Below are 24,035 nucleotides of genomic sequence, written 5' to 3'. Positions count from 1 at the left end.
CTGCATAGTCCCAAGGAGCCCAGTTGCCCCCCAGCTGGCAGTTGCGGACAAGGAAGGGGCTGGCTTGTGCAGCTGTGGCAAGCTGAGCAGGCCCTAGCCAGCTGGGGAGGACTAGCCTCAGAGGGAGGCAATGGTAAACCCCCTCTGAATACCGCTTACCATGAAAACCCTATTCATAGGATCGCCATAAGTTGGGATTGACTTGAAGGCAGTCCATTTCCATTTTTAAAGACATTTTGCACACACTGTTTTATTCCAACATTGTTTTGCTTGAAAAATGACATTACATAGTTTCAGGTGTATAAGAATCCAGGTCAAGATTAACTATCACATTTCTGAATTTATTTTCAATGTCCTCATTACATTCTAAACGAATTTAAAATTGTTGATACTTGAAAACAGTACAAAGTGGTTTTCTCTTCCCATACTAAATGACCCTCTTAGTGTCAATTTGCAAGTAATTCCAAGTATAAAGCACTTGGACAAATGCACATCATCAAACCTTGCCCAATATTAATGTTATTACCATTTAAATTATCAAGGTTGCTCAGACAATGCATTTTCTTCTGCTCAAGTGCAAGAAGCTAATGAACAGCTATCATTAGTTTTAATTGTCTATAAATTACCCACAGAATTATGCAAGATGATATAAACTAAAAAAAAATTAGGTAACAAGTATTAGTAGTATATTTCAAGCTTTGTTATCTCAGTCCACTTATCACTGATTATTGACCAAACTGCATAGGTAAGGAAGGACTGCAATCTCTTAGGAGAAATTCTAGCCTAATGAAGAAGAAATATTTGCCATTTGATACAGACAGAACTATCTCAGCAACACTTTATCAGTGCATTGAAAAAGGCACCAAAGCCAACGTATGGCTTAGTGAGAACAAAGAAATGTTGTCGGATCTCAGAGGGATTTGCAGCTGCTTTGTTTCTCTTCATGCCTTCCTCCTGGTGCACTGCATGATACTGTATGGCTTAGTGTGCCATTTGAACCTGGGCTCATGGGTTTTCTCTCCCAGACAAACCATGAGCTTACAGCTTGTAAGTCACAGCTTGTGACTACAAGCCCAGGTTCAGATGACATGCTAAGCCAAGCCATGTCATAGCTCAGCACACCACAGCAGCAGAGTGACCAGAGAAGGAGCAAAGTGGCTGTAACCTCCTTTCTGGGAGCCTCTTTCACACTAAGCCAGTGGTCCAAATCGGTCCACTGTTACAATCACTTCATCTCTGACCTTAGAGAACCTGTACTGTACACTAAATGTCAATGTCGGTCAATCTCTCTCCCTCTCCCCCCCCCCTTCCCTCTCTCTCTCTCACACACACACGTGAACATTCAGTGATATTACAGCAGAGCACACAATCCACTTGAGTTATGGGGAGAGAATTTACAGGAAACAGCCATGTTTAAATCTTTGTTAACAGCAGTGTTCACCCATCACCTTAAACTATAGTTAAACTTTAATGGCGAACACAAAGTATACTGGTAAACAGGGTGACAACTGTAGCCATTTCACTCCTTTTCCCCTCCTGAAGCTTCCACAGTGCTGGGAGCTATGTCATGGTTTAGCTTAGCATTATGTCCCAATCTGAACTCATAGTTTGTTTTCCTCAAACGAATCATGAGAGGAAGTAAGATTGGCCTTACCATTGGTCAATCAAAACAAGGCCACTGTCTGGTGATGCTACTGTTGTTATGCACTGATAGCACATGTGGTGCCCTCCAGGTGTCTGATGAACTACAACTCCCATCAGCCTCAGCCAATATGGCCAATGACAGGGATGATGGAAATTGTAGTCCCAATATCAACTGGAGTGTGCCATGTTGGCTAGCCCTGCTGTAATGGTTGAGCTGTTACACAGTATCACAGTTTAAAAAATGATATGGAATAGCTCCCATTAATGTCTTCAGAGTTAACTATAGCTTCTTAATTTCGCAGTGGCGGCTCAAAAACTAAGGAAAACCTTCGTAACAAAATTGGCCGATATGCCAATCCCTACACAAGATGTTTTAACTTTGGATATATCAATTGAATTCTAAAGTATGATTGAATCCTGTATATTCCATATACAACACATGCTAATTTATGCTATGTTATCCAATTCTAAATGTCTGTTTGTACTTTGCACATGGCTTATGGCTAAGTTGGCAATAAAGTTATATTCATTCATATAACTTCTTAATAATTTACACTTATGCTTTCCACATGGTATGTTCATGTTTCTAGGTATTACTTACATATAGTGATTAACTGAAGGGAAAGGTCATTATTCACACTTGGTCATTCCCCCTTCTGGCCAAAATGCAATAAATCTTTTCCATGCATCTTTTCCATGAACTACAAATAACTGAACTTACACCAACCAACCTTTCCAAATTCAAGGATGTCCTTACATAGTTATAAAAGTTAACAAAAACATTAACTATATTCAGAGTGTGTGTGTGTGTGCATGCACAAGTGGGCATGTGTGCGTTTGAACCATTAACATTTGGCACCTACTTTGGAACAAAGACTTTCCTGTGAGTCAACCCTTTCTAATATTAATCCTCCATTAACTTTTGTTTTAGTAAGATAAACGTAGTGGATTATCCCCCAGTCAACCACATATGACTAAAGTTTATTTTTATATATGCTTCATGTCTGAAAGATATAACTCTAAACATAATATGTTTAGATCTATCGGACTTCGAAGGAAACACTCAGAATGTGAGGAACAGCAAAGAGCATTTGTAAACACGTTGGTGGTATCCATAGTCAATGAATTTGGCAAAAATGGAAAATAACTTTGTGTATCATTATAATGCAGCACTGTGTCTAGATATGGATGTTGTTCTCACAACAGATTCAGTTGGCCTTTAGTGTGGCAGGCTCTGCCCTGTAGAACTCCCTACCAATAGAGGTTTGGCAGGAACCATCCTCTTTCAGGTATCTCTTGACAACTGAACATAATCGACAAGTCTTTTAACATGATTTTTTCCCTTTAAGCCAATGCTGTATTTGTTTATACTTTTATTATTATTTTAACACTGTTTTTATTGGTTTTTAATTTTATAATGTTTTTGCATGTTACCTTGATGCATTTTTATGAAAATACAGCTTATAAAAACTTTAATAAATAAATCAACTTGTTTATGAATAAATTCTTCAGGAAACGAATGAAATTCCCTATAAACACAGAGCTCTGTTAGAAAATCATTTTTCTTTATAGTGTGAGACTATATTATGGAATATTACATTTTAAAACTGGCAGATTTAAAACTAACTCTTTCAATTTGGTATTCCAAGCCAATTCTGTGTTTTTTTACAATGCCAAACAAAATAAAATATGCTGTTGAGCCTTACTGTTTTGAACTAGGACATGTTGAATGTGCAATACTTTAGGCATTTTACTGAACATTTTCACAGCTAAGTCCTGTCACATTCAATCTATATTAAGTAAAAGTCAAACATGTAGTCTGAGCCAATTAAAGGATTTTTCAAAAAAACCTAAACTGGAACTGTTGCACATGTTAATGATGTAATACAGTGTAGTATATGATGTCTACTCAAAATAAATAGGACATCAGTTGTAAATGCATACTAAAGAATTGATAGGTCACTCTGAGGCCAAATTATCATTAAGTTTACACACTTAGTCAAAATGCTGGTATTACCAATCTTTAACGGAGCTTTGGTGATAAAAGAAAAATATATCACACTTCATAAAACAAATTGCAATCAGAGATGGTTATTTTGAACCAACAACTTCTAATTTCTCCAGATTAAATTTTAGGAGTATATTTCCAACCATAATGGTTTGAATTAAAATTGTATTTTTTAGCGGTAACTACATAAGAACATAAGAACATAAGAAGAGCCTGCTGGATCAGGCCAGTGGCCCATCTAGTCCAGCATCCTGTTCTCACAGTGGCCAACCAGGTGCCTGGGGGAAGCCCGCAAGCAGGACCCGAGTGCAAGAACACTCTCCCCTCCTGAGGCTTCCAGCAACTGGTTTTCAGAAGCATGCTGCCTCTGACTAGGGTGGCAGAGCACAGCCATCATGGCTAGTAGCCATTGATAGCCCTGTCCTCCATGAATTTGTCTAATCTTCTTTTAAAGCCATCCAAGCTGGTGGCCATTACTGCATCTTGTGGGAGCAAATTCCATAGTTTAACTATGCGCTGAGTAAAGAAGTACTTCCTTTTGTCTGTCCTGAATCTTCCAACATTCAGCTTCTTTGAATGTCCATGAGTTCTAGTATTATGAGAGAGGGAGAAGAACTTTTCTCTATCCACTTTCTCAATGCCATGCATAATTTTATACACTTCTATCATGTCTCCTCTGACCCGCCTTTTCTCTAAACTAAAAAGCCCCAAATGCTGCAACCTTTCCTCGTAAGGGAGTCGCTCCATCCCCTTGATCATTCTGGTTGCCCTCTTCTGAACCTTTTCCAACTCTATAATATCCTTTTTGAGATGAGGCGACCAGAACTGTACACAGTATTCCAAATGCGGCCGCACCATAGATTTATACAACGGCATTATGATATCGGCTGTTTTATTTTCAATACCTTTCCTAATTATCGCTAGCATGGAATTTGCCTTTTTCACAGCTGCCGCACACTGGGTCAACATTTTCATCGTGCTGTCCACTACAACCCCGAGGTCTCTCTCCTGGTCGGTCACCGCCAGTTCAGACCCCATGAGCGTATATGTGAAATTCAGATTTTTTGCTCCAATATGCATAATTTTACACTTGTTTATATTGAATTGCATTTGCCATTTTTCCGCCCATTCACTCAGTTTGGAGAGGTCTTTTTGGAGCTCTTCGCAATCCCTTTTTGTTTTAACAACCCTGAACAATTTAGTGTCGTCAGCAAACTTGGCCACTTCACTGCTCACTCCTAATTCTAGGTCATTAATGAACAAGTTGAAAAGTACAGGTCCCAATACCGATCCTTGAGGGACTCCACTTTCTACAGCCCTCCATTGGGAGAACTGTCCGTTGATTCCTACTCTCTGCTTTCTGCTTCTTAACCAATTCCTTATCCACAAGAGGACCTCTCCTCTTATTTCATGACTGCTAAGCTTCCTCAGAAGCCTTTGGTGAGGTACCTTGTCAAACGCTTTTTGAAAGTCTAAGTACACTATGTCCACTGGATCACCTCTATCTATATGCTTGTTGACACTCTCAAAGAATTCTAATAGGTTACTGAGACAGGACTTTCCCTTGCAGAAGCCATGCTGGCTCTGCTTCAGCAAGGCTTGTTCTTCTATGTGCTTAGTTAATCTAGCTTTAATAATACTTTCTACCAGTTTTCCAGGGACAGAAGTTAAGCTAACTGGCCTGTAATTTCCGGGATCCCCTCTGGATCCCTTTTTGAAGATTGGTGTTACATTTGCCACTTTCCAGTCCTCAGGCACGGCGGAGGACCCGAGGGACAAGTTACATATTTTAGTTAGCAGATCAGCAATTTCACCTTTGAGTTCTTTGAGAACTCTCGGGTGGATGCCATCTGGGCCCGGTGATTTGTCAGTTTTTATATTGTCCATTAAGCTTAGAACTTCCTCTCTCGTTACCACTATTTGTCTTAGTTACTCAGAATCCCTTCCTGCAAATGTTAGTTCAGGTTCAGGGATCTGCCCTATATCTTCCACTGTGAAGACAGATGCAAAGAATTCATTTAGCTTCTCTGCAATCTCCTTATCGTTCTTTAGTACACCTTTGACTCCTTTATCATCCAAGGGTCCAATTGTCTCCCTAGATGGTCTCCTGCTTTGAATGTATTTATAGAATTTTTTGTTGTTGGTTTTTATGTTCTTAGCAATGTGCTCCTCAAATTCTTTTTTAGCATCCCTTATTGTCTTCTTGCATTTCTTTTGCCAGAGTTTGTGTTCTTTTTTATTTTCTTCATTCGGACAAGACTTCCATTTTCTGAAGGAAGACTTTTTGCCTCTAAGAGCTTCCTTGACTTTGCTCGTTAACCATGCTGGCATCTTCTTGGCCCTGGCGGTACCTTTTCTGATCTGCGGTATGCACTCCAGTTGAGCTTCTAATATAGTGTTTTTAAACAACTTCCAAGCATTTTCGAGTGATGTGACCCTCTGGACTTTGTTTTTCAGCTTTCTTTTTACCAATCCCCTCATTTTTGTGAAGTTTCCTCTTTTGAAGTCAAAGGTGACCGTGTTGGATTTTCTTGGCAATTGGCCATTTACATGTATGTTTAATTTAATAGCACTGTGGTCACTGCTCCCAATCGGTTCAACAACACTTACATCTCGCACCAGGTCCCGGTCCCCACTGAGGATTAAGTCCAGGGTTGCCGTCCCTCTGGTCAGTTCCATGACCAACTGGTCTAGGGAATAGTCATTTAGAATATCTAGAAACTTTGCTTCTTTGTCATGACTGGAACACATATGCAGCCAGTCTATGTCCGGGTAGTTGAAGTCACCCATTACTACCACATTTCCTAGTTTGGATGCTTCCTCAATTTCATATCTCATCTCAAGGTCTCCCTGAGCATTTTGATCAGGGGGACGATAGATCGTTCCCAGTATTAAGTCCCTCCTGGGGCATGGTATCACCACCAACAACGATTCTGTGGAGGAGTCTGCCTCTTTTGGGGTTTCGAGCTTGCTGGATTCAATGCCTTCTTTCACGTATAGAGCGACTCCACCACCAATACGTCCTTCCCTGTCCTTCCGATATAGTTTATATCCAGGGATAACCGTATCCCACTGGTTTTCTCCATTCCACCAGGTCTCCGTTATGCTCACTATATCAATGCTCTTCTCTAAGACCAAGCACTCCAGTTCTCCCATCTTGGTTCGCAGGCTCCTAGCATTAGCGTACAGGCACTTGTAAGCAGTGTCTCTCTTCAAGTGTCTTTGGCACTTGTGGTTAGGCCTGTGGTAATTTTGCTCTTCTGAATTTATATCCTGTGCCCCTGCTCTCACAATGCCTACTTCTAGGCCTACCCCTTTTAAAATTTCATCATTTCTTTGGTTTTTATCCCAGGGGGGAGGTTTATTCCGAACCGGACCTTTCTCAGCTCCTGTCGGGTTTCCCCCCTCAGTCAGTTTAAAAGCTGCTCTGCTACCTTTTTAATTTTAAGTGCCAGCAGTCTGGTTCCATTCTGGTTCAAGTGGAGCCCGTCCCTTTTGTACAGGCCCGGCTTGTCCCAAAATGTTCCCCAGTGCCTAACAAATCCAAACCCTTCCACCCGACACCATCGTCTAAAGAGTAAGTATAACCAAAAACATATTTTAGGAGAGTGAACTTTAACAAGAGGGCAGAGGCATGTGCTAAATCCACTAACAAGAAAGGAACTCATTAAAATTGAAGTTCCATGTTTATTCCAGTTCTGCTTTGGCAGATATATATTGAGTTATAAATCACAGTCGGTAAATACAGATGCACCAGTATGACAATCATTATGCCTCAGGCAGATAAATATCTATGGCAAATGGACTATTCCAAAATGGAAATAGGTTCTCAGTAAAAATGGCCCAAATACATTTCACAAGTTATACCCTATTGATCTGGTCAATAGCCAAAAACAATCTGTATCCCAATACTAATGGTGGATGAGCTGGAAGTGTGTGTGTGTGTGTGTATTATCTGGGAAAACACAACATTCAAGAGTTCACATTATACAGCAACATGCCTTTATGCTATTTTAGCTTAAACCTCAAAGGTCCCACAAAGGCTCATGCAACAAACTGAATATGATATAGGGTTGCATTCAATGTAGCACTAAGTAAGTAGTTCCATCAGTGCGAAGATTTCTGCTTGAGCCGCAGAACTTCCTCCCCCTCCCCTCATGAGCTCCCAAGATCTGTTCTAGGGGTTCAGATTTGGGGAGAGTGCGGGTTGGAGGAAAGTCCCATTGCACTAGCAGTAATCCTTGTGCTGACAGGATGGGTTAGTTGAATACCACACACTATGTGTACCCAAAACAAAGGAAGTAAATGTCAGGGAAAGTAACTGTCAGATTTTCTTTTTTTAAAAGATATATCTTGTCTTACTAACTGTGCTACTTTAAAACTGGACAATTCAGCAACATTCATATGCCATGTCTTTGGAATTATTTTAATTAAATATTGTTATCAAGCAACACAGATTATTCTCATTTAATATATTTCAAAATTACTCTGCACATATAGATATTGTTTGGTGGGTGACATGGTCTTACTTTGCAGTGGTCTTCTGCTACTTCTTATTTTTCAGTAAGAAAAAGTCCAATTTAAGTAACTGATTTAAAGCAAGTTTTCTATTGATACTTCTTGATATATTTGCTAATCAGTGGTGTAAATCCTACTTCTAAGCCACATTAATTGACAACTATTAGGAATGGGATTCACTATCTGATTACATTTCATTTTTCAGTTCATCAAATGGGCTGCCAGTTACAATTTGACATAAATTTTGTTCCGTTAGTTATCACAATTCCCAGTTCTCCCTTTATTTTTTCTGAAAAATCACTTAATTTTTTCTGTTATTCCGACTTCCGGGAAGGGTGACTTCGCTTGTGCCTGCTTTTTGAGACGAGCTCTCGTCTCAGAAGAAGCTTTTTCAGTTTTAAAATCAGTCAGAACGTTCTTTTTGACTGGTAAAGATTTTCTCCCGGGCAGGGAGAAACGTAGAGATTAACCACAAAAGCCTGTTTTTGTTGGGAGGACTGGATTTCATTAATTTATGAGAGAAGGTTCAGCCAGCAATGCCGGACGGACTTCCAACAAGCTCTAACTGATTAAGCGACACGTTTATCTTTTCTTCAAAGAAAAACGGACTTTAACAGGCAAGCATCCTTCTTTCTATTTTTTTTTCACTTGGTTTAAATTGTTGCAGCAAAAAGAGATTTGTCAATGAATCAGCTATAAAGAATTTCTGGGTGAGTTATAACTCTTCTCTTTTATTCACGAAATTAAGGAAGAAAGAAATTGAAAAAGCTTATCTTTGTTTTTATTGCAAAAAGCTGGCCTGGAAGTGCATTCTAAAGATACAAACGGAAGAGGGATTTCTATTCCGAGGAGGAAAATAAATAAATTTGATTTATGAACTTTGGAATATTATATGTCCGGGACTATTTTCTTTTTGGTCTATTTCATGTTGACGAATCTGCTTGTTCACGACGCCACTAACTGTTTTGATGCTGGGAACTAAATTTGTTTTGTATTCCTGAACATATAAGAGATAAGGCAGGCTGTACTGTCTACACTGTGTTGTCATCAAGCCTGGAATATTAACCCAATTGTTGCTGAAATAAGAAGTGGGTTTTTTTGTTTGTTTGTTTTGTTTTCATGGTTTTAAGAATGGCAATTAAGAAAGTGGCTGAGATTCTGGAAGTAAGTATGTTTCAGAAAATAATGGATGAGATTGAGATAACGAAACAAACCCTGAGACAGGGTAGACAGGAGATGAAAATTGAATTTGGCAAAATGACGCAGGAGCTTAAAGAAATAGGGGATCTTATGAGAGAGGAGATTGATGGGACCAGAGATGAGAAAAGAAAAATTAAAGGGAAGATACAAGCTCTGGAGATTGGAACAAATGTGGAATTGGAAAAAGATCTGGAGTTTATGGATATTAGAAACAAAGTTTACTGTTTGGAATTTAACGTTGTCTCTGTAGAAATTAATGAAGATATTAGAGATAAAGTTATCAATGGCTTGGATAATTTTTGGGACTGGAATGATGTGATGGAGCTTGACATAGAAAAAATCTATGGAATTAACTACAGATATGTGACAATGGAAAAACTCTCAAGAGATGAGCCAGTGCATTTTGTAAAAAAGAAGAACAGAGATATGACTTTACAACAATATTTCAGCAACATATTCAGAATTGATGGCAAGGAAATATTTGTGATAAAGGAAATTCCCATCAGACTCTTACTATATGACTATGGCTATGACAGCAAGATTATTATGGGATACTGATAATGGACTATGGCTATGACAGCAAGATTATTATGGGATACTGATAATGGAAGAATGGCTACTGAAATTACTGGACTTAACAGGATTATTGAAGATGGAAGATGGAATTGATATTGATAATGGAAGAATGGCTATTGAAATTATTGGACCTAACAGATTTGAACGAGATGGATTAATCGACATGCTTATTTGGAGAAAAATTGATAGATATATTTCTCAAAGAATTGAAACCTCTCTTTGACTTTTTGTGGAAAGAATAAAGTAATGTTTATGAGATTTGATGATTAATTAAGATAACTACTGGAGGAAAGTGATTTTATAATATAATTTAAGAGACAGGATTGTTATATACTGTAGACCTATAACTGATCTGCAACAAATCGGAAGTCAACATTTTATTTTATTGTTTAATTATTTGTGTTTTGTTTTGTTTTTTGTCTTTGAAAATTTGAATAAAAATTAATGATAAAAAAAAATTTTTTTCTGTTATTTCTTATGCAGCTGTATAAATGTATATAGCAGCAGTTGATTACAAAAATAAGTACATAATTCTCAGTGCAGATTTTTTAAAAAATTACCATGTCACCAACAACCGCAAACGCACGCAAAGAACAGGAGCCGTTGGACGAGACGAACTTGCACGTTATCCCAGAATTCGATACAAAATTCAATTTTGTAAATATTATAAACCATCTCTAACAACTATCTAAGAGTATTATTTACAACAGGCCCTTACATATCTTTGTTACAATTTGCATGCTTTCATTTTTATCTATAGAGGGAATGTCTTTAAAATATCCCCAATATACAATCTTTCTTATGACCAGTACTGTTACTTTGGAGGTTAACAGCACAATCCTAACAGCAGAAGCCATCAGCCAGAGACGAAGATGCACTTAGGCACCTCTCTATCATGCCCTCCAGCTAAGAGCTCCCAGCCCATTACTCAAGCAATCAGAGGGAGACGCATCCACCTCCTCCTCCATTTTGCTTAGATCCAGCTCCATGATCTACTGAATCATGAAGGGCTTTGGAAAACAGAAAGTCAAGACAGGCATCTGATCTTCCAAGATAGGAGGTGCAGGAAGGCTGGAGGAGATATAATTGCTGGAATCAACTTTTGGTGGAACACTGGAGAGAGTAAGGGATGGCTAAAGCCATGAGGTGCAAGGTGACAATTCAGTTACACGCTCACCATTTTTTTGTGGCAGAGGCTCTGAGGCTTTTACCACTCCATGACAGGCAGAAATTAACAAGTGACATTTCTCTCATCACTGCATCTCCATGCCATCCAGTTGATTTCTGCCTGGCACACAGTTGTTGAAGATACAAAAGCCTAGAATGTGAATCCATAGATCTTCCAGTGCTCAGATTGTCAGGACAGTACATGACAAGTAAACCAAACCTGAAATGGTTCATAGCAAGTGCAGCCATCTGGTAAACCTAACCCAAGGGCCACATCAAATTCTAGTGCAAGTTCTCTTAGCCACTCCTTCCTTGATTAATTTATTTTATTTTTATTTATTTATTAAATTTATTAGTCACTTTTCTTCATAAAAATGAACCCAAAGTGACATACAATGAAAAGATTAAAAACCAATATAAAACTAACACAAAAAAAAAGTTTTTAAAAACACACAATACATAGATAAGATGGTGGAAAACCTACCCTCTAAAAGAGGCCACAACATCAAAAGCCCCCCAAAAACCCTCAGAATAATTAATAGCCAAACATCTGGGGAAAAGAAGAATATTTTGTCTGACACCTAAAGATTGTGAGAGCAAAGGGCATCACTTGTTTTTACCTGACAGATGTCACCTCTCATCACTGTTAATAAACAGTGCCTTGTCCGGTCACAAATTGATAGCTGAATATGGGGGAAAGGAGTCATACTCCGCTTTTTCCTGGTAGATTTCCTTATGTGGAATGCAAAGTCACCCCAGACACACAGAAGAAGAAATGGTGCAGCTTTCTTATACTATTCTTTATCTTTCAGTTGTCCCTGTCAATTTCATGAGCCTTTGTTGTTATGTGCCTTCAAGTCAATTTTGACTTACCGCGACCCTATGAATCAGTGACCTCCAATAGCATCTGTTATAAACCACCCTGTTCAGTTCTTGTAAGTTCAGGTCTGTGACTAGGGAACAGGAAAGGATTCTGAAGGCTCCCTGGCCAGGCTACAGTCATGTCATAGCCAAGGTAGGATTCAGCAGTTTGGCCAAGAATGATCCAACTCTGACTAAAGACACTGACCATCATGATGCTGGGATAGTAGTATTGCTCTGTTTACTTCCATCCCAGCACAGGAAAGATGAGAGCTTCCAGGGGAGCACTGCACAGCTTTCCAAAGCTACATTTTATAGCTTTGGAAATATGCATCAAAGTAAAGCAAAATGCATGGCACTGGAATGCTTCCCCATTTCAGGACAATTTTGGCAAACCTGCAGACACTTCCCCACCCTACAATCCTGCATGTTTACCAAATCACTTCTGTTAACAACCCCAATAATTTCAGTCATGTCCCTATTATCATCCACAATTAAGCAATATGACACAAGGATTGTTTTGTAAGCAAAATCTTAACAAAATGCTTTTTTGTAGTTGCCTTAATCAGAACCAATGCTATCAATGTTTTACTTTCACATGGCTCAATTATTCTTTGTGATCAACATCCCTCAGGCCACCTTTTTTACACCTTCCCCCCTTTTCTATCTGGCTTCTGTTCAATTGTGCATATCTATTTTATTTCTCTACACTTCATTAATTTTGTACGCCAACTCAAGGACACTAATACTGTGATCTATGAAACTGTGACAATCTTTTAGAACTTGTGATTATTGCCAGCTGAACTACAAAAGATTGAAGAAAAAGACAGAGCTATATTGCAAATTTTGAGTATCTAGTCATGTTTTGGAGACTGAGATTTTAGAATGTGCTTCAAGTGGAGAGGAGAGCCTGGCTGGGAGTCCAGAGTCTGTGAGTTCAAATATCCGCTAGTGGCTCCTGGATGTCAAGGGCCAGCTAAAGATCACCCACACAGGGAGTGGCTCAGGGGTTACGTGCCCTGCCACCTGTGCAGCCATGGGCACGCTGCATAGTCCCAAGGAGCCCAGTTGCCCCCCAGCTGGCAGTTGTGGACAGGAAGGGGCTGGCTTGTGCAGCTGTGGCAAGCTGAGCAGGCCCTAGCCAGCTGAGGAGGACTAGCTTCAGAGGGAGGCAATGGTAAACCCTCTCTGAATACCGTTTACCATGAAATCCCTATTCATAGGGTCGCCATAAGTCGGGATCGACTTGAAGGCAGTCCATTTCCATTTTCAAGTGGCTCCATGTCAAAAGAACCTAGGAATCACTTATGACTAGCAATAACTATTACCTTATCATGCCAACATAAAACTGGAGTCCAACTCTGTGACAGGTAGCTATCATCAATTACCATTATTTTAGAAACATTTTAAGGGTGAGAAATTATCGAACTCTCACAATTTGAGAAAAGCATTACCAGCAAGACTTTCTATTTTACAGTACCAGAAAATCTTGACACAAAATATTATGTTTGGGCAACCTCCTCCTACCCCCAATAAACTTTGTGCCACATGAAGTCATACTCCTAGTACTTCAGGAAATATAAAAATGCCACCAGCCAACAGGAAATATGTCTTATTACTATCTGCATTCCACTAGCTCAAATGCTAGTTCAGGCATTACTTTCTTCCATGTGACTGCATACAAGGAAAGACTGGAACTGCTCACATGGACAAAAGAAAAAAAGTGAGGGCTGACTCTCAGCTTCTGCATATGAAGCTCTAAGAGCTTAAGGATGTTTCAGCAGATGCACCCTACTGAATGATGTGTGAACTATTTCTCACATTTGCTTAGATCATTAGGTACCGTATTTGGATTGGAGAGCCAACCTGATTTTGTGTAAGTTATGTTAATTTCTACCTTTGTTGCAGCTTGTGGAGCGAGAGGAGGCTCATTATATAAAACCCACACTCTCCAGGGCAAGACCACATTAAGGGGACTCCGGCAAGGCAATAATAATAGTAAAAAATTCCTGAGCCAACAAGAAAAGTAAAAGGTAGGCTCAGCATAATATCACAAATCATATAATCAGTCCCTCTTGGAAATTATTTCACTACACAGAGAACTTAAGGCTCTCAAAATTAAAAATGAACACCAAAGGAGAAGGTGTAATTCATCTTTTGTTCTATTTTCATTTTAATAGAACAAAGGCTATTAAAATAAAACCATCTTACATTTAAAGTTCCAAGAATAAGTCACCGCCAGCAGGCAATCTTTACATCATAATCATTACTGTAATATATGGGGGGGAAATGTAAATTTTTCCTTCAGGATTACACCAATGCAGAATATAATTTTCCTGGGAGTAAGCTCCACTGAACTCAGTGTAACTTACTTCCAAGTAAACCAGCACAGGATTATCCTGTCCATTTTTTTATTTAAGATCAATTCTGACTGCATGCTCTTTTATGTGTACACTACTATAAGATGCAAAATAATAAAACTTTTATCATAACCTGGATATTATTCCATTTTTTCTAGACCGCACAGTTAGGATGAATGATATGGAAATTTTCTACTCCAACTGGATCCTCTTTATTTAAATTTTATCACTTCCATGTGCAAAAACTAAGAGCCAGCTCTGGCATACCTACTATGCATTTCATCCAGCAAAAAACTGATTGAGGAGGGGGGTGTTTTCATGATACAGACATGCCAAACACTAAAAAAGTACTTACATTGTAAAGTGAATGTGTTAAAAAAAATAAAGCTGAATCTTTTGTGTGCCTAAAGCAACATTCTCCCGCAACACATTTCATAAATCACACATCTGTTTTTACATATGTGTTTTATGAAAAATGACAACTACAGAAGTAGGTTAAAAAAACCTCACCATTTATATCTAATGATAGTTTTTACCCACTTTTGTAGTTGTCATTGTCATTTTTCACAAAAAAATGTAAAATTCACTGTGAAAAAAATGAATGAAGCAGTACAGAGTAGAAACACAAGTGTCATAAATTCTCTGCCAAAAGGGTACACTAAAAAAATGACAATGTAAACAAGTGGTTTCCAGGTTTTTAAAAATGTGCTACATGGAACCAAATTTTTCAAAATAATTTTTGTCATAAATTACTGTTTAAATAAAATTACCTATTTCAAAGATAAAGTCATAATTTCACAGGAAAAGTTTTACCTTGAGAGCTTTGAAAATAGAAACCATAACCAATATAAATATATCACCTTTATAAAATATAATCCATTGTGAAAAATAATCGGGTGTGGAAAATTAAATGTACAGAAATGTTAAAAATATTCCATAAATCCAGGAAATACAAGGTAAAATATTGTTTGACAATATTTATGCATTGCAGACATAACTGTGGTTTATGCATAGTGCTATTGGTTCTGTAAAAGCACAACCACAGTTTTACTTATGTGCTTGCAAATCTTTCAGTACAGTTCCTCACCTACCATTAAGACAGTATACTGCTTAGATTACTGTAGAGTTTCCTTTCTCTGCATATTTGTAATGGATCCAAAATCAACTTTAAACACTTCAACAATTTAAAAAATTAAAAATAAAATTGCCCTATACTCATTAGAAACCAATGCAAATATTTACATATGCATGTAACAGGGACAATAGACATTTCTCTGCATGTCCACTGAAATTCACTTGCCAGCTTGCTATAAACAAGTACAATCTTTTAATCTGATGGAACCTCAACACAAGCTCAGAGAGAGCCCTCATCCTTCTCCAGACTTAGAAGATGGGCAAAAACACTCCCTTGCCTGAAACTGACACTCAGAGAAGAACAAGGACTTCCTGCTTTCCAAAAACCTCCAAAGCTTAGTGTAGGTTCAGGAGTGGTAGTGAGCAAAACTTCTGGCTGACTACTAAGGCCAGCCAAAATTTATAGGGTCCCACGTCTACCATGTGCATTCTGGTGAAAACCATTGGGCTCTAGGCACAGCAACAGATTCAGGAGCACACCATGTGATAAACAAGAGCGACTATAGGTCACTGATCCTCCTCCCACTCAGACCCAAAGCAAGCAAGCATATCACCACTGTTCAATTAATACTCTGCAATTTGAAGGTACAACAAGAAGAATGTAGTTGGTCTTGGGCTATTCAAAGGCTACTAACGCCTTTCTATGTGTCCCCACACCTAATTCATTAATCAAGTGGCACAATCCAACCGTGTTTGGGCACAATTCAACTTCCATTTACACTGGGCTGAGGGGAGTTGGATGCAGCGGATCTCCAGCTGAGCCAGCTGGGTCTTGGCTCAGCTGGGCTACCCCTGTGTAAGTCCCTCAGCCCGGCCAGCCCAGCTCAGCCGGGACCCAGCCAACTCAGCTGAGATTGGTGCAAGTGGAGCCAGTGTAAGCCGGCGTAAGGGCATGTTGGGGGCATGATGGGGGAGGGACTGATGTGAGGGGACTTAGGCCACATCCAATTCCTGTTCAAAGCACTCCTGCAGGTCCCAATCCAGGCAAAAGTTACAGCAGGAAAAAGGCTGGTCTAAAAAATAACTGTAACAGAAGTCAATGGAGAGGGCTTACTCAACGGTAGGGGTATTTGGGAGACCAGGGTTTTACTTTCTGGTCCCTGCACACAGCTCTGGCTGAGCCAGCATTCAGCCAGTCCAGAGGCTTCCAAATGGCAACTGGATAGAGTGGAACTTTATGCCAGCTTCTCTTGCTCTAGCATAACTTATGCCAGCTTCCCCTGAATTGGATTGTTCTATTTCTTTTGCTGTCTGAAATCATTCTAAACCTTCCTGCATAACTTTAATAGGTCAAAGCCCAAGAGAATCCCATTTTCACACATTGTTACCTATTTCTTCCAAATATTTGGCCTTACTATACCTATATGTGACAATTTTAGAATAAACTATCTTAGGAAACTGTGGCATGATATTTTAAAGGAAAACCAATGTTGCTGAACTCAGATTTGTTCTACAAGTGACTTGAAAAGCACTCAAGAAGCATTTAATTTGTTAAACCCCAAATTATTACCATTATTGTTAAACTGTTTTAAAACCAAACACATTTAGAATAACTAATCACTACATAATTAAGCCTGAAGCAAAGCTCCATACAGATTTCTCCTGTAAGTAGATGTGCTGTTGTATATGTGAAAACTTGCCCCAATTTTTATTTCTTGTTATTTTAATGTGACTATTTCTACAATGTCTAAACATTACAACTTCACATTTTTGTTAGCTCTAATTTTCCCCTCAGACATGCTATATTATTGGTACTTGCACTTTGATTATTTAAATCCCTTCGGCCTTAATGCTTATATTGCAACAATTATTCAGAGCTTTTTAGATTGTCAAGAGTTAAAGCACAAGCAGAAACAGCAAGAGATAGCCACGTATGTAGATGCACCTTTATTTGTTTTCACTGCAGCAGTTAATGTTATTCCAAACATTCACAGTTCTCCCAGTTTCTTAAAGTCAGACAAAATACAGTTTAAATACTATAGGATTTTGGAGTGGTATCCAACTATCAGGTCCCATCAGCACTAGGATTTCCACTTGCACAACAGGACTTCCCTCCTTCTCCTCCCCCTACATACGCCTTTTGTTCTCCCCTAGAATAGATTTAGGGGCATGAAGGGGGAGGAGAGTGGGAGAACACTGTTACGCAAGGAGAAATCCTTGTGTTAACAGAACGAGAGACTTAGTGCTACGCTGAATTCCACCCTTGTAACCAAAATGTTGTTCTACATTTTTAGAATTACCAGAGTAGTGACATTTGGTAATGAATAGTTTAATTCTGTATTCCACCAGTACAGATACTTATGAAAAAGTGCCTCTTTACACCTGCTCCTTCACAACCCAACCACTAGTCATTTCCAGAAAACAGATCATCCTTGTAGTTGGGACTATTACAACTGAAGGGTGGAGGAGAATGTCAAAGGTCATTCACTCTGAGAAAGGTTAAGCAAGTAACTCTCCCACCGAAATCAGTGCCACTTAAAAGTACTTAACTTTAGCTCAGTCATGTCCCATTGTTTATGTTCAGCTTCAATTTAAACAATGTTTTTGTGACAGTCACGACCGTAGAAAGGTTTTTAATCAATTGGCAAGGGTAGAATTATAAAACAAGACATTTTCCACTTTTATCAGCAAATATTGCACATTTTTGAGTGACAACTTTGGATGGAAGCCTTTATCCAAATTAACCTTGGCAGCAGCCATTAGAAAACAATTTTATTGCATCATCTGTTCTTTGATAAACAAAAGTTATTAACATTAATCTCCTCAAAAATGTTTTAAACTCTAAATGACTGCTATGTTAAGGCTCCTTTATTATACACTGCAGTGTGTTAGAATTACCTATTTCTGGAGAGAACATGCTAATGCACTAAACTGACACTAATTAAAATGCTAAAAAAGAACTATTGATTTAAAATAGTTAGCACCCATCCGTCATTTATATAGATACCAGGGTGGGGTACATAACATATCAAATTAAAAAAAAAAACAACAATTAATGAAACATAGAATTAAAAACAAATGAAAGCATCTGAAAACAACAGAGCAGGGTAAACAGCCATCAACTTAAAATGCCTGGGCAAATAAATAAGATTTAACCTGGCATCAGAATGATAACGAAGTCAGTGCCAGTCATACTTGTGAGGGGATGACATTCTATAATCAAGGTGCCACAATTGTGGAACAAAGAGAAAAGCCTCTTAAGAAAATTTCAAATCACCAGCAGGCTGGTGTAGGAAAAATTGCACCTTCAGGTATTTGGGTCCAAAGCCTCAGGGCTTTAGTAGTACACACCTGCAACTATAGAATCTTGTCTATTTTTCTCCCCCAGTCCACACTGAGACAGAACTGTAATTTCTTAATCATCTTTGTGAAAACCCCATTCTTAACACAAATACCCTTCTAGAAACAGTCTTCTAGAACTTAAAACTAGATTACCTGGACTGTGGAGCTAATTTCTGATGCAAAACCTCCTGTAACAGGGGCTTCATGGCTAATCAGCAATCGTCCAGTCTTTGCCACTGACTGAAAAGATAAATATTTTAAAAACAAAGAACGTTTATACATATTATAAAACAGAACATATAATTTCATGTTTTAATAAATACATTTGCAGAAACATTCTTAAAGGTAAACTGATGTTTCAAAATATCCAAAGCTTATCCAGCAACAGTCAAATTAATGTAACATCATTGTTCCAAGAACTTAATTAAATGCAGAGCAGAAAATCCTGCAAATATATCATAGTCTCAATTTTATATAATACCAGTAAATCAATTAACAAGTCAAAAGTTCCACATTAGTTTTTTAAAGACTGCAGCTATCATAGTTATGTGCAGCCAATGTTTGCTAGTTTAGGAGCAATGATCTATCTCTGCGCCTAAGAAGTGGTATTCTCATGGCCCCAGTTTCATTCACGATTTACTGTCTTTAAGCAACACAACAGCAATAGGTATAACATTGGTCTCCAAACAGGGCTGGCTCCCTCAAACAGCCATCAAGATCCTACAGAAATATCTCATCTTTTGCAGGGTTTAGAAAGCTACCATATAAGCTGTATTTGCTAACTGCATGCTGTGTTCCAGCTCTATACTACAATGTTAATTAAACAAAAAGACAGTCAGGAAAATAATTCCAACTTTTCAAAACCAACCTGACTTCAAAGGTTCCTGGATTCATTTTCATTTGTTGTGCATGTTCATTAAAAATCAGGATACAATTACAACATCAAACTACCCACAATGTATTTTGCACTGTGGAGGTTTTTTGGGGGGGCGGGGGGCTCGTTATAAATAATCTGAAAGGGCTGTATCTCCAAATGCAAAGCAGAGGTGTGATATCATTACTTTAAATGCAAAACAAAATTCTTTAAGGCAAAAATGCTGAATGTATATTTAGAGCCCTACATTCAAACCCAAATGATTTATACAGGATTGCTTGGTTATGCGAGGGGCACCCCCCTCAAGATAATCTGCCCTACATTAACAACACAATACTACACGTGTCTGTTTAAAAGTAAGTCCCACTGAGTTTAGCAGGACTTGCTGTGTGAAAACTTGGTATGGATAGCAGCCTAAACATTGTATTTAATATGAGACACACACATTCACTCTGTTGTGCATATATGTGGCAGAAATCTACTGCTCTCTGAAGCTTCCCTCACATATATCAACCTTCTCCAGCCGGTGATTTGGACTACAGCTTCCATCATCTGAACGACCAGCTCTTTTCCTACAGACGCTCTTGAGATCAGCAGAGGAGCCTCTTTTGGTAGTTCCACCACCCTCAGAAACTCGGAAGGTGGTGGCCCAGGAAAGGGCACTCTCTGTGGCAGCCCCTAAATTGTGGAACTCCCTCCCCACCAAGATGTGTCTGTCAACTTCACTGTACAGTGAATGCTGAAGATGCACCTCTGTACCTTGGCCTTTGACACGAGACGTATATCTTTAGGATCCACCCTATTTTTGTGATGTGATTTAGGTTGTTTTTAGCAGTTTTTAAAGATGTATATTAAAATGGTTGTGACCCACCTTGAGACCTTTGGATGAAGGGGGGGGCAATAAATTTAAATCCTCATCCTCGTCCCAGAACATTGGCTATTTTTTAATTTTTATTAATTTATTATAATATTTACATCCCACCTTTCCTCCAAGAAGCACAAACATGGTCTCCCCCTCCTGATTAAATCCTCACAACAACCTTGTGAGGTAGGTTAGACTGAGTGACCATTACTGGCAGAAGGCCACTCAGTGAGCTTCATGGCCAAGTGGGGATTTGAACCCTTGTCTGCTAGTGTCCAATCCAACATGCTAACCACTGCATCACACTGGCTCTCTATGCTAGCTGGGTTGATGGGAGTTATAATCCAAAACATCAGGAGGGCACCTGACTGGTAAAGGCTGAATGTCAAAACTCAAAGAGAATTGAGGATTACAGCAGTCGTTTTGCATTATTTTGTATTCTTTGAAGTCTTTCTTGTATATTTTTTTTGCTAGCATTTTTTTGCTAGGATTTTCTTGCTTCCTTGTTCAAAATCTCATATTTCAGGAAGGTTTCTCTTCAAATATCCCAGAATGGCATTAGGAATTTACCTAACCAAAGACTCCTGAGTAAGCTTAGCAGTCATGGAATAAACGAGGTCTTCTTGTGGATAAGAAACTGACTAGGAGACAGAAAACAGGAATAAATGAACAGTTCTCCCAATGGATGGATGTGGAAAGTGGAGTTCCCTCAAGGATCAGTATTAGGATCTGTTTTTAACTTGTTCATAAATTATCTAAAGTTAGGGGTGAACAGTGAGGTGGCCAAATTTGCTGATGACACTAAATTATTCAGGGACTGTGAACAGCCTCAAAAGGACCTCTCCAAACTGAGTCAATGGGAAATAAAATGGCAAATGTAATTCTATATAATCAAGTGTAAAGTTATGCATATTGGAGAAAAATCTTAATTGCATATGTGATCATGGGGTCTGAACTGGTGATGGAAACAAGACCTTGGGGTCATAGCGTGTGGCAGCTGTGAAAAAAGGCAAATTCCATGCTAGGACCATTAGGAAAGGTAATGAAAATAAAATTGCTGATATAGAATCAAAGAATAGTAGAACTGAAAGGAGTCTAAGGCCATCAAGACAAACCCCCTGGTCAATGCAGGAATCCAGCAGGCTCTTATGTTCTTATTATCCAAGAGATACAGGTTTCCTATCATTGCCTAAATAGGTTATAATTCTATTTTAAATCAGAACTGTGTATGTATTTTCTCAGATTGTCATTGCCCGCCTTTGTAGGCCATCACTCATGCAAGGTTCCTGGACAAACAGTCTGCTTGAACCTGGGTTCTACTGGATTTCTTTTTACAAACCCTGGTTGCGTAAAGCAGGGTGGGAGAGAAAACGCTCCCAATTGAAACTGCTCCAACACCCCCCCACTTCTACTCTCTCAGTGAAGAATGAATGGAAACTGCATCCTAGAGTACTGAAGGAAGTGATTGAATAACTCTCAGAACCACTGTCTATTATCTTTGCAAAATTGTGGAGGATGGGTGAAGCACCGGACGATTGGAGGAGGGCTAATGTTGTCCCAATCTTCAAAAAGGGCAAAAAGGAGGAACTGGGGAACTACAGTCACCCTGGCATAAATCCCTGGGAAAATTCTGGAGCAGATTATAAAGTAGTCAATCTGTAAGCACCTTGAAAACAATGCAGTGATTACTAGAAGCCAACATGGATTTGTCAAGAACAAATCCTGCAGACTAATCTTATCTCATTTTTTGATCGGGTAGCCTCCCTGGCAGACTGTGAGAATGTGGCGGACATAATATATCTTGACTTCAGCAAAGCTTTCCACAAAGTACCCCATGAAATTCTGATTAGCAAGCTAGCTAAATGTGGGCTGGATGGTACTACTATCAGGTGTAACACAGTTGACTGCAAAATTATACCCAAGAGTGCTTATCAATGGTTCATTCTCAAAGGGGGGGGATAACAAGCAGGGACTGCAGGTCTCAGTCCTGGGCCCAGAGTCCTTCAATGTTTTTATGAATGGCTTGGGTGAGGAGGTATAGGGAATGCTTATCAGATTTGCATATGATATAAAATTGGGAGAAATAGCCAATACGTTGGAACAGAAACAAAATTCAAAGGGATCTTGATAAACCGGAATATTGGGCTGAAAACAACAGAATGAAATTTTACAGGGATTAAGTGCAAAATTTTACACCTAGGAAAAAGAAACCAAATAAGATAGGGAATACTTGGCTCAGCAATACTACATGTGAGAAGGATTTTGGAACTGTTGCTGATCACAAGCTGAATATGAGCTAACAGCGTGATGTGGCTGCAAAAAAGGCAAATGCTATTTTAGGCTTCATTAACAGAAGTATTGTTTCCAAATCATGTGAATACTAGTTCCCCTCTATTTGGCACTGGTTCAGCCTCATCTTGTGTACTGCGTCCAGATCTGGACACCACACTTTAAGAAGGATTCAGACAAACTGGAACAGTTTCAAAGGAGGGCAACAAGTATGATCAGGGGACTGGAAACAAAACCCTATGAGGAGAGACTGAAAGAACTGGACATATTTGCCTTGAGAAGCAAAGACTGAGCAGAGATATGATAGCACTCTTCAAGTACTTTGAAAGGCTGTCACACAGAGGAGGGTCAGAATCTCTTCTCGATTGTCTCAGAGTGCAGGCCATGGAATGATGGGCTCAAGTACAGGAAGCTAGATTTGACTGAACATCAGGAAAATCCTCCTAACTGTTTGAGCAGTATGACAATGGAACTAATTACCTAGGGAGGTGTTGGGCCCTCCAACACTGAGGCATTCAAGAGGCAGCTGGACAGCTACCTGTTGGGTATGCTTTAACTTGGATTCATATTTTATGATTTTATGAAACTGGGTAGACCTCTTGTCTAAGGGGGAAAACTGCATATCCCTCCCTCTGTCAAGACTGAGGGAGGGGCAAGGAGACAGAACAAATCCATACAAGGACATGGGTTCTGCCAAAGAGGAAGAAAGCCAAGTTAACAGTTGGCATTACAGAACAGGGCTTCCAGCTGAGGCAGGATAATTGTACTCCAGCTCGTCTATGTAATGAAAACTTCAACCTGAAAGCATGCACATTATTTCCATCCGATAATTTTTCAACCAGATAGACAATTATTTACTTTATGCATCTTGCTAGGAGTTGTTCATACCCACAGGTCTTTTAAGAACTGTTTTGGGAGTTGCAGATTCATCCCTGTTTATTGGAATATTGGGTTGGTATGCTGTTATATAAATCTATGGTGTGGCTGTCACCTCACCTCAAAAAGGATACTGTAGAGCTGGAAAAGGTTCAGAAAAGGAGCAACTCCTTTGAGGGAAGATTGCAACATTCGGGGGGTTTTAGTTTAGAGAAAAGGTGAGTATGCATGGCATAGAGGGTTTTTTTTCTCCTCTCATAACGCAAGAAAACTCGTGAACATCCAATGAAGCTGTATGTTGGAAGATTCAGGAGACAGAAAAGAAAGTATTTTTTCACCGTGCATAGTTAAATGGAAATTGCTGCCACAAGAAGCAGTGATGGC

General features: G+C 39.0%; 1 protein-coding gene across 3 annotated transcripts in view; it reads right to left on the bottom strand.

Moving 5' to 3' along the window:
• BCKDHB (branched chain keto acid dehydrogenase E1 subunit beta) overlaps positions 1-24,035 on the bottom strand; it is a 100,638-nt gene that overhangs the window by 13,609 nt on the left and 62,994 nt on the right. For all 3 annotated transcript variants that reach the window (XM_061623206.1, XM_061623203.1, XM_061623205.1), the window contains one exon: positions 18,904-18,990. In XM_061623206.1, coding sequence (XP_061479190.1) covers positions 18,904-18,990 — 87 coding nt within the window. The remainder of the gene's footprint in view (positions 1-18,903; positions 18,991-24,035) is intronic.

This window comes from Rhineura floridana, chromosome 4 (genome assembly GCF_030035675.1).
Source record: "Rhineura floridana isolate rRhiFlo1 chromosome 4, rRhiFlo1.hap2, whole genome shotgun sequence".
In the NCBI taxonomy this organism is placed as follows: domain Eukaryota; kingdom Metazoa; phylum Chordata; class Lepidosauria; order Squamata; family Rhineuridae; genus Rhineura; species Rhineura floridana.
The sequence above is the reverse complement of the archived record's forward strand: the minus strand, read 5'-3'. Positions and strand labels throughout refer to the sequence as shown.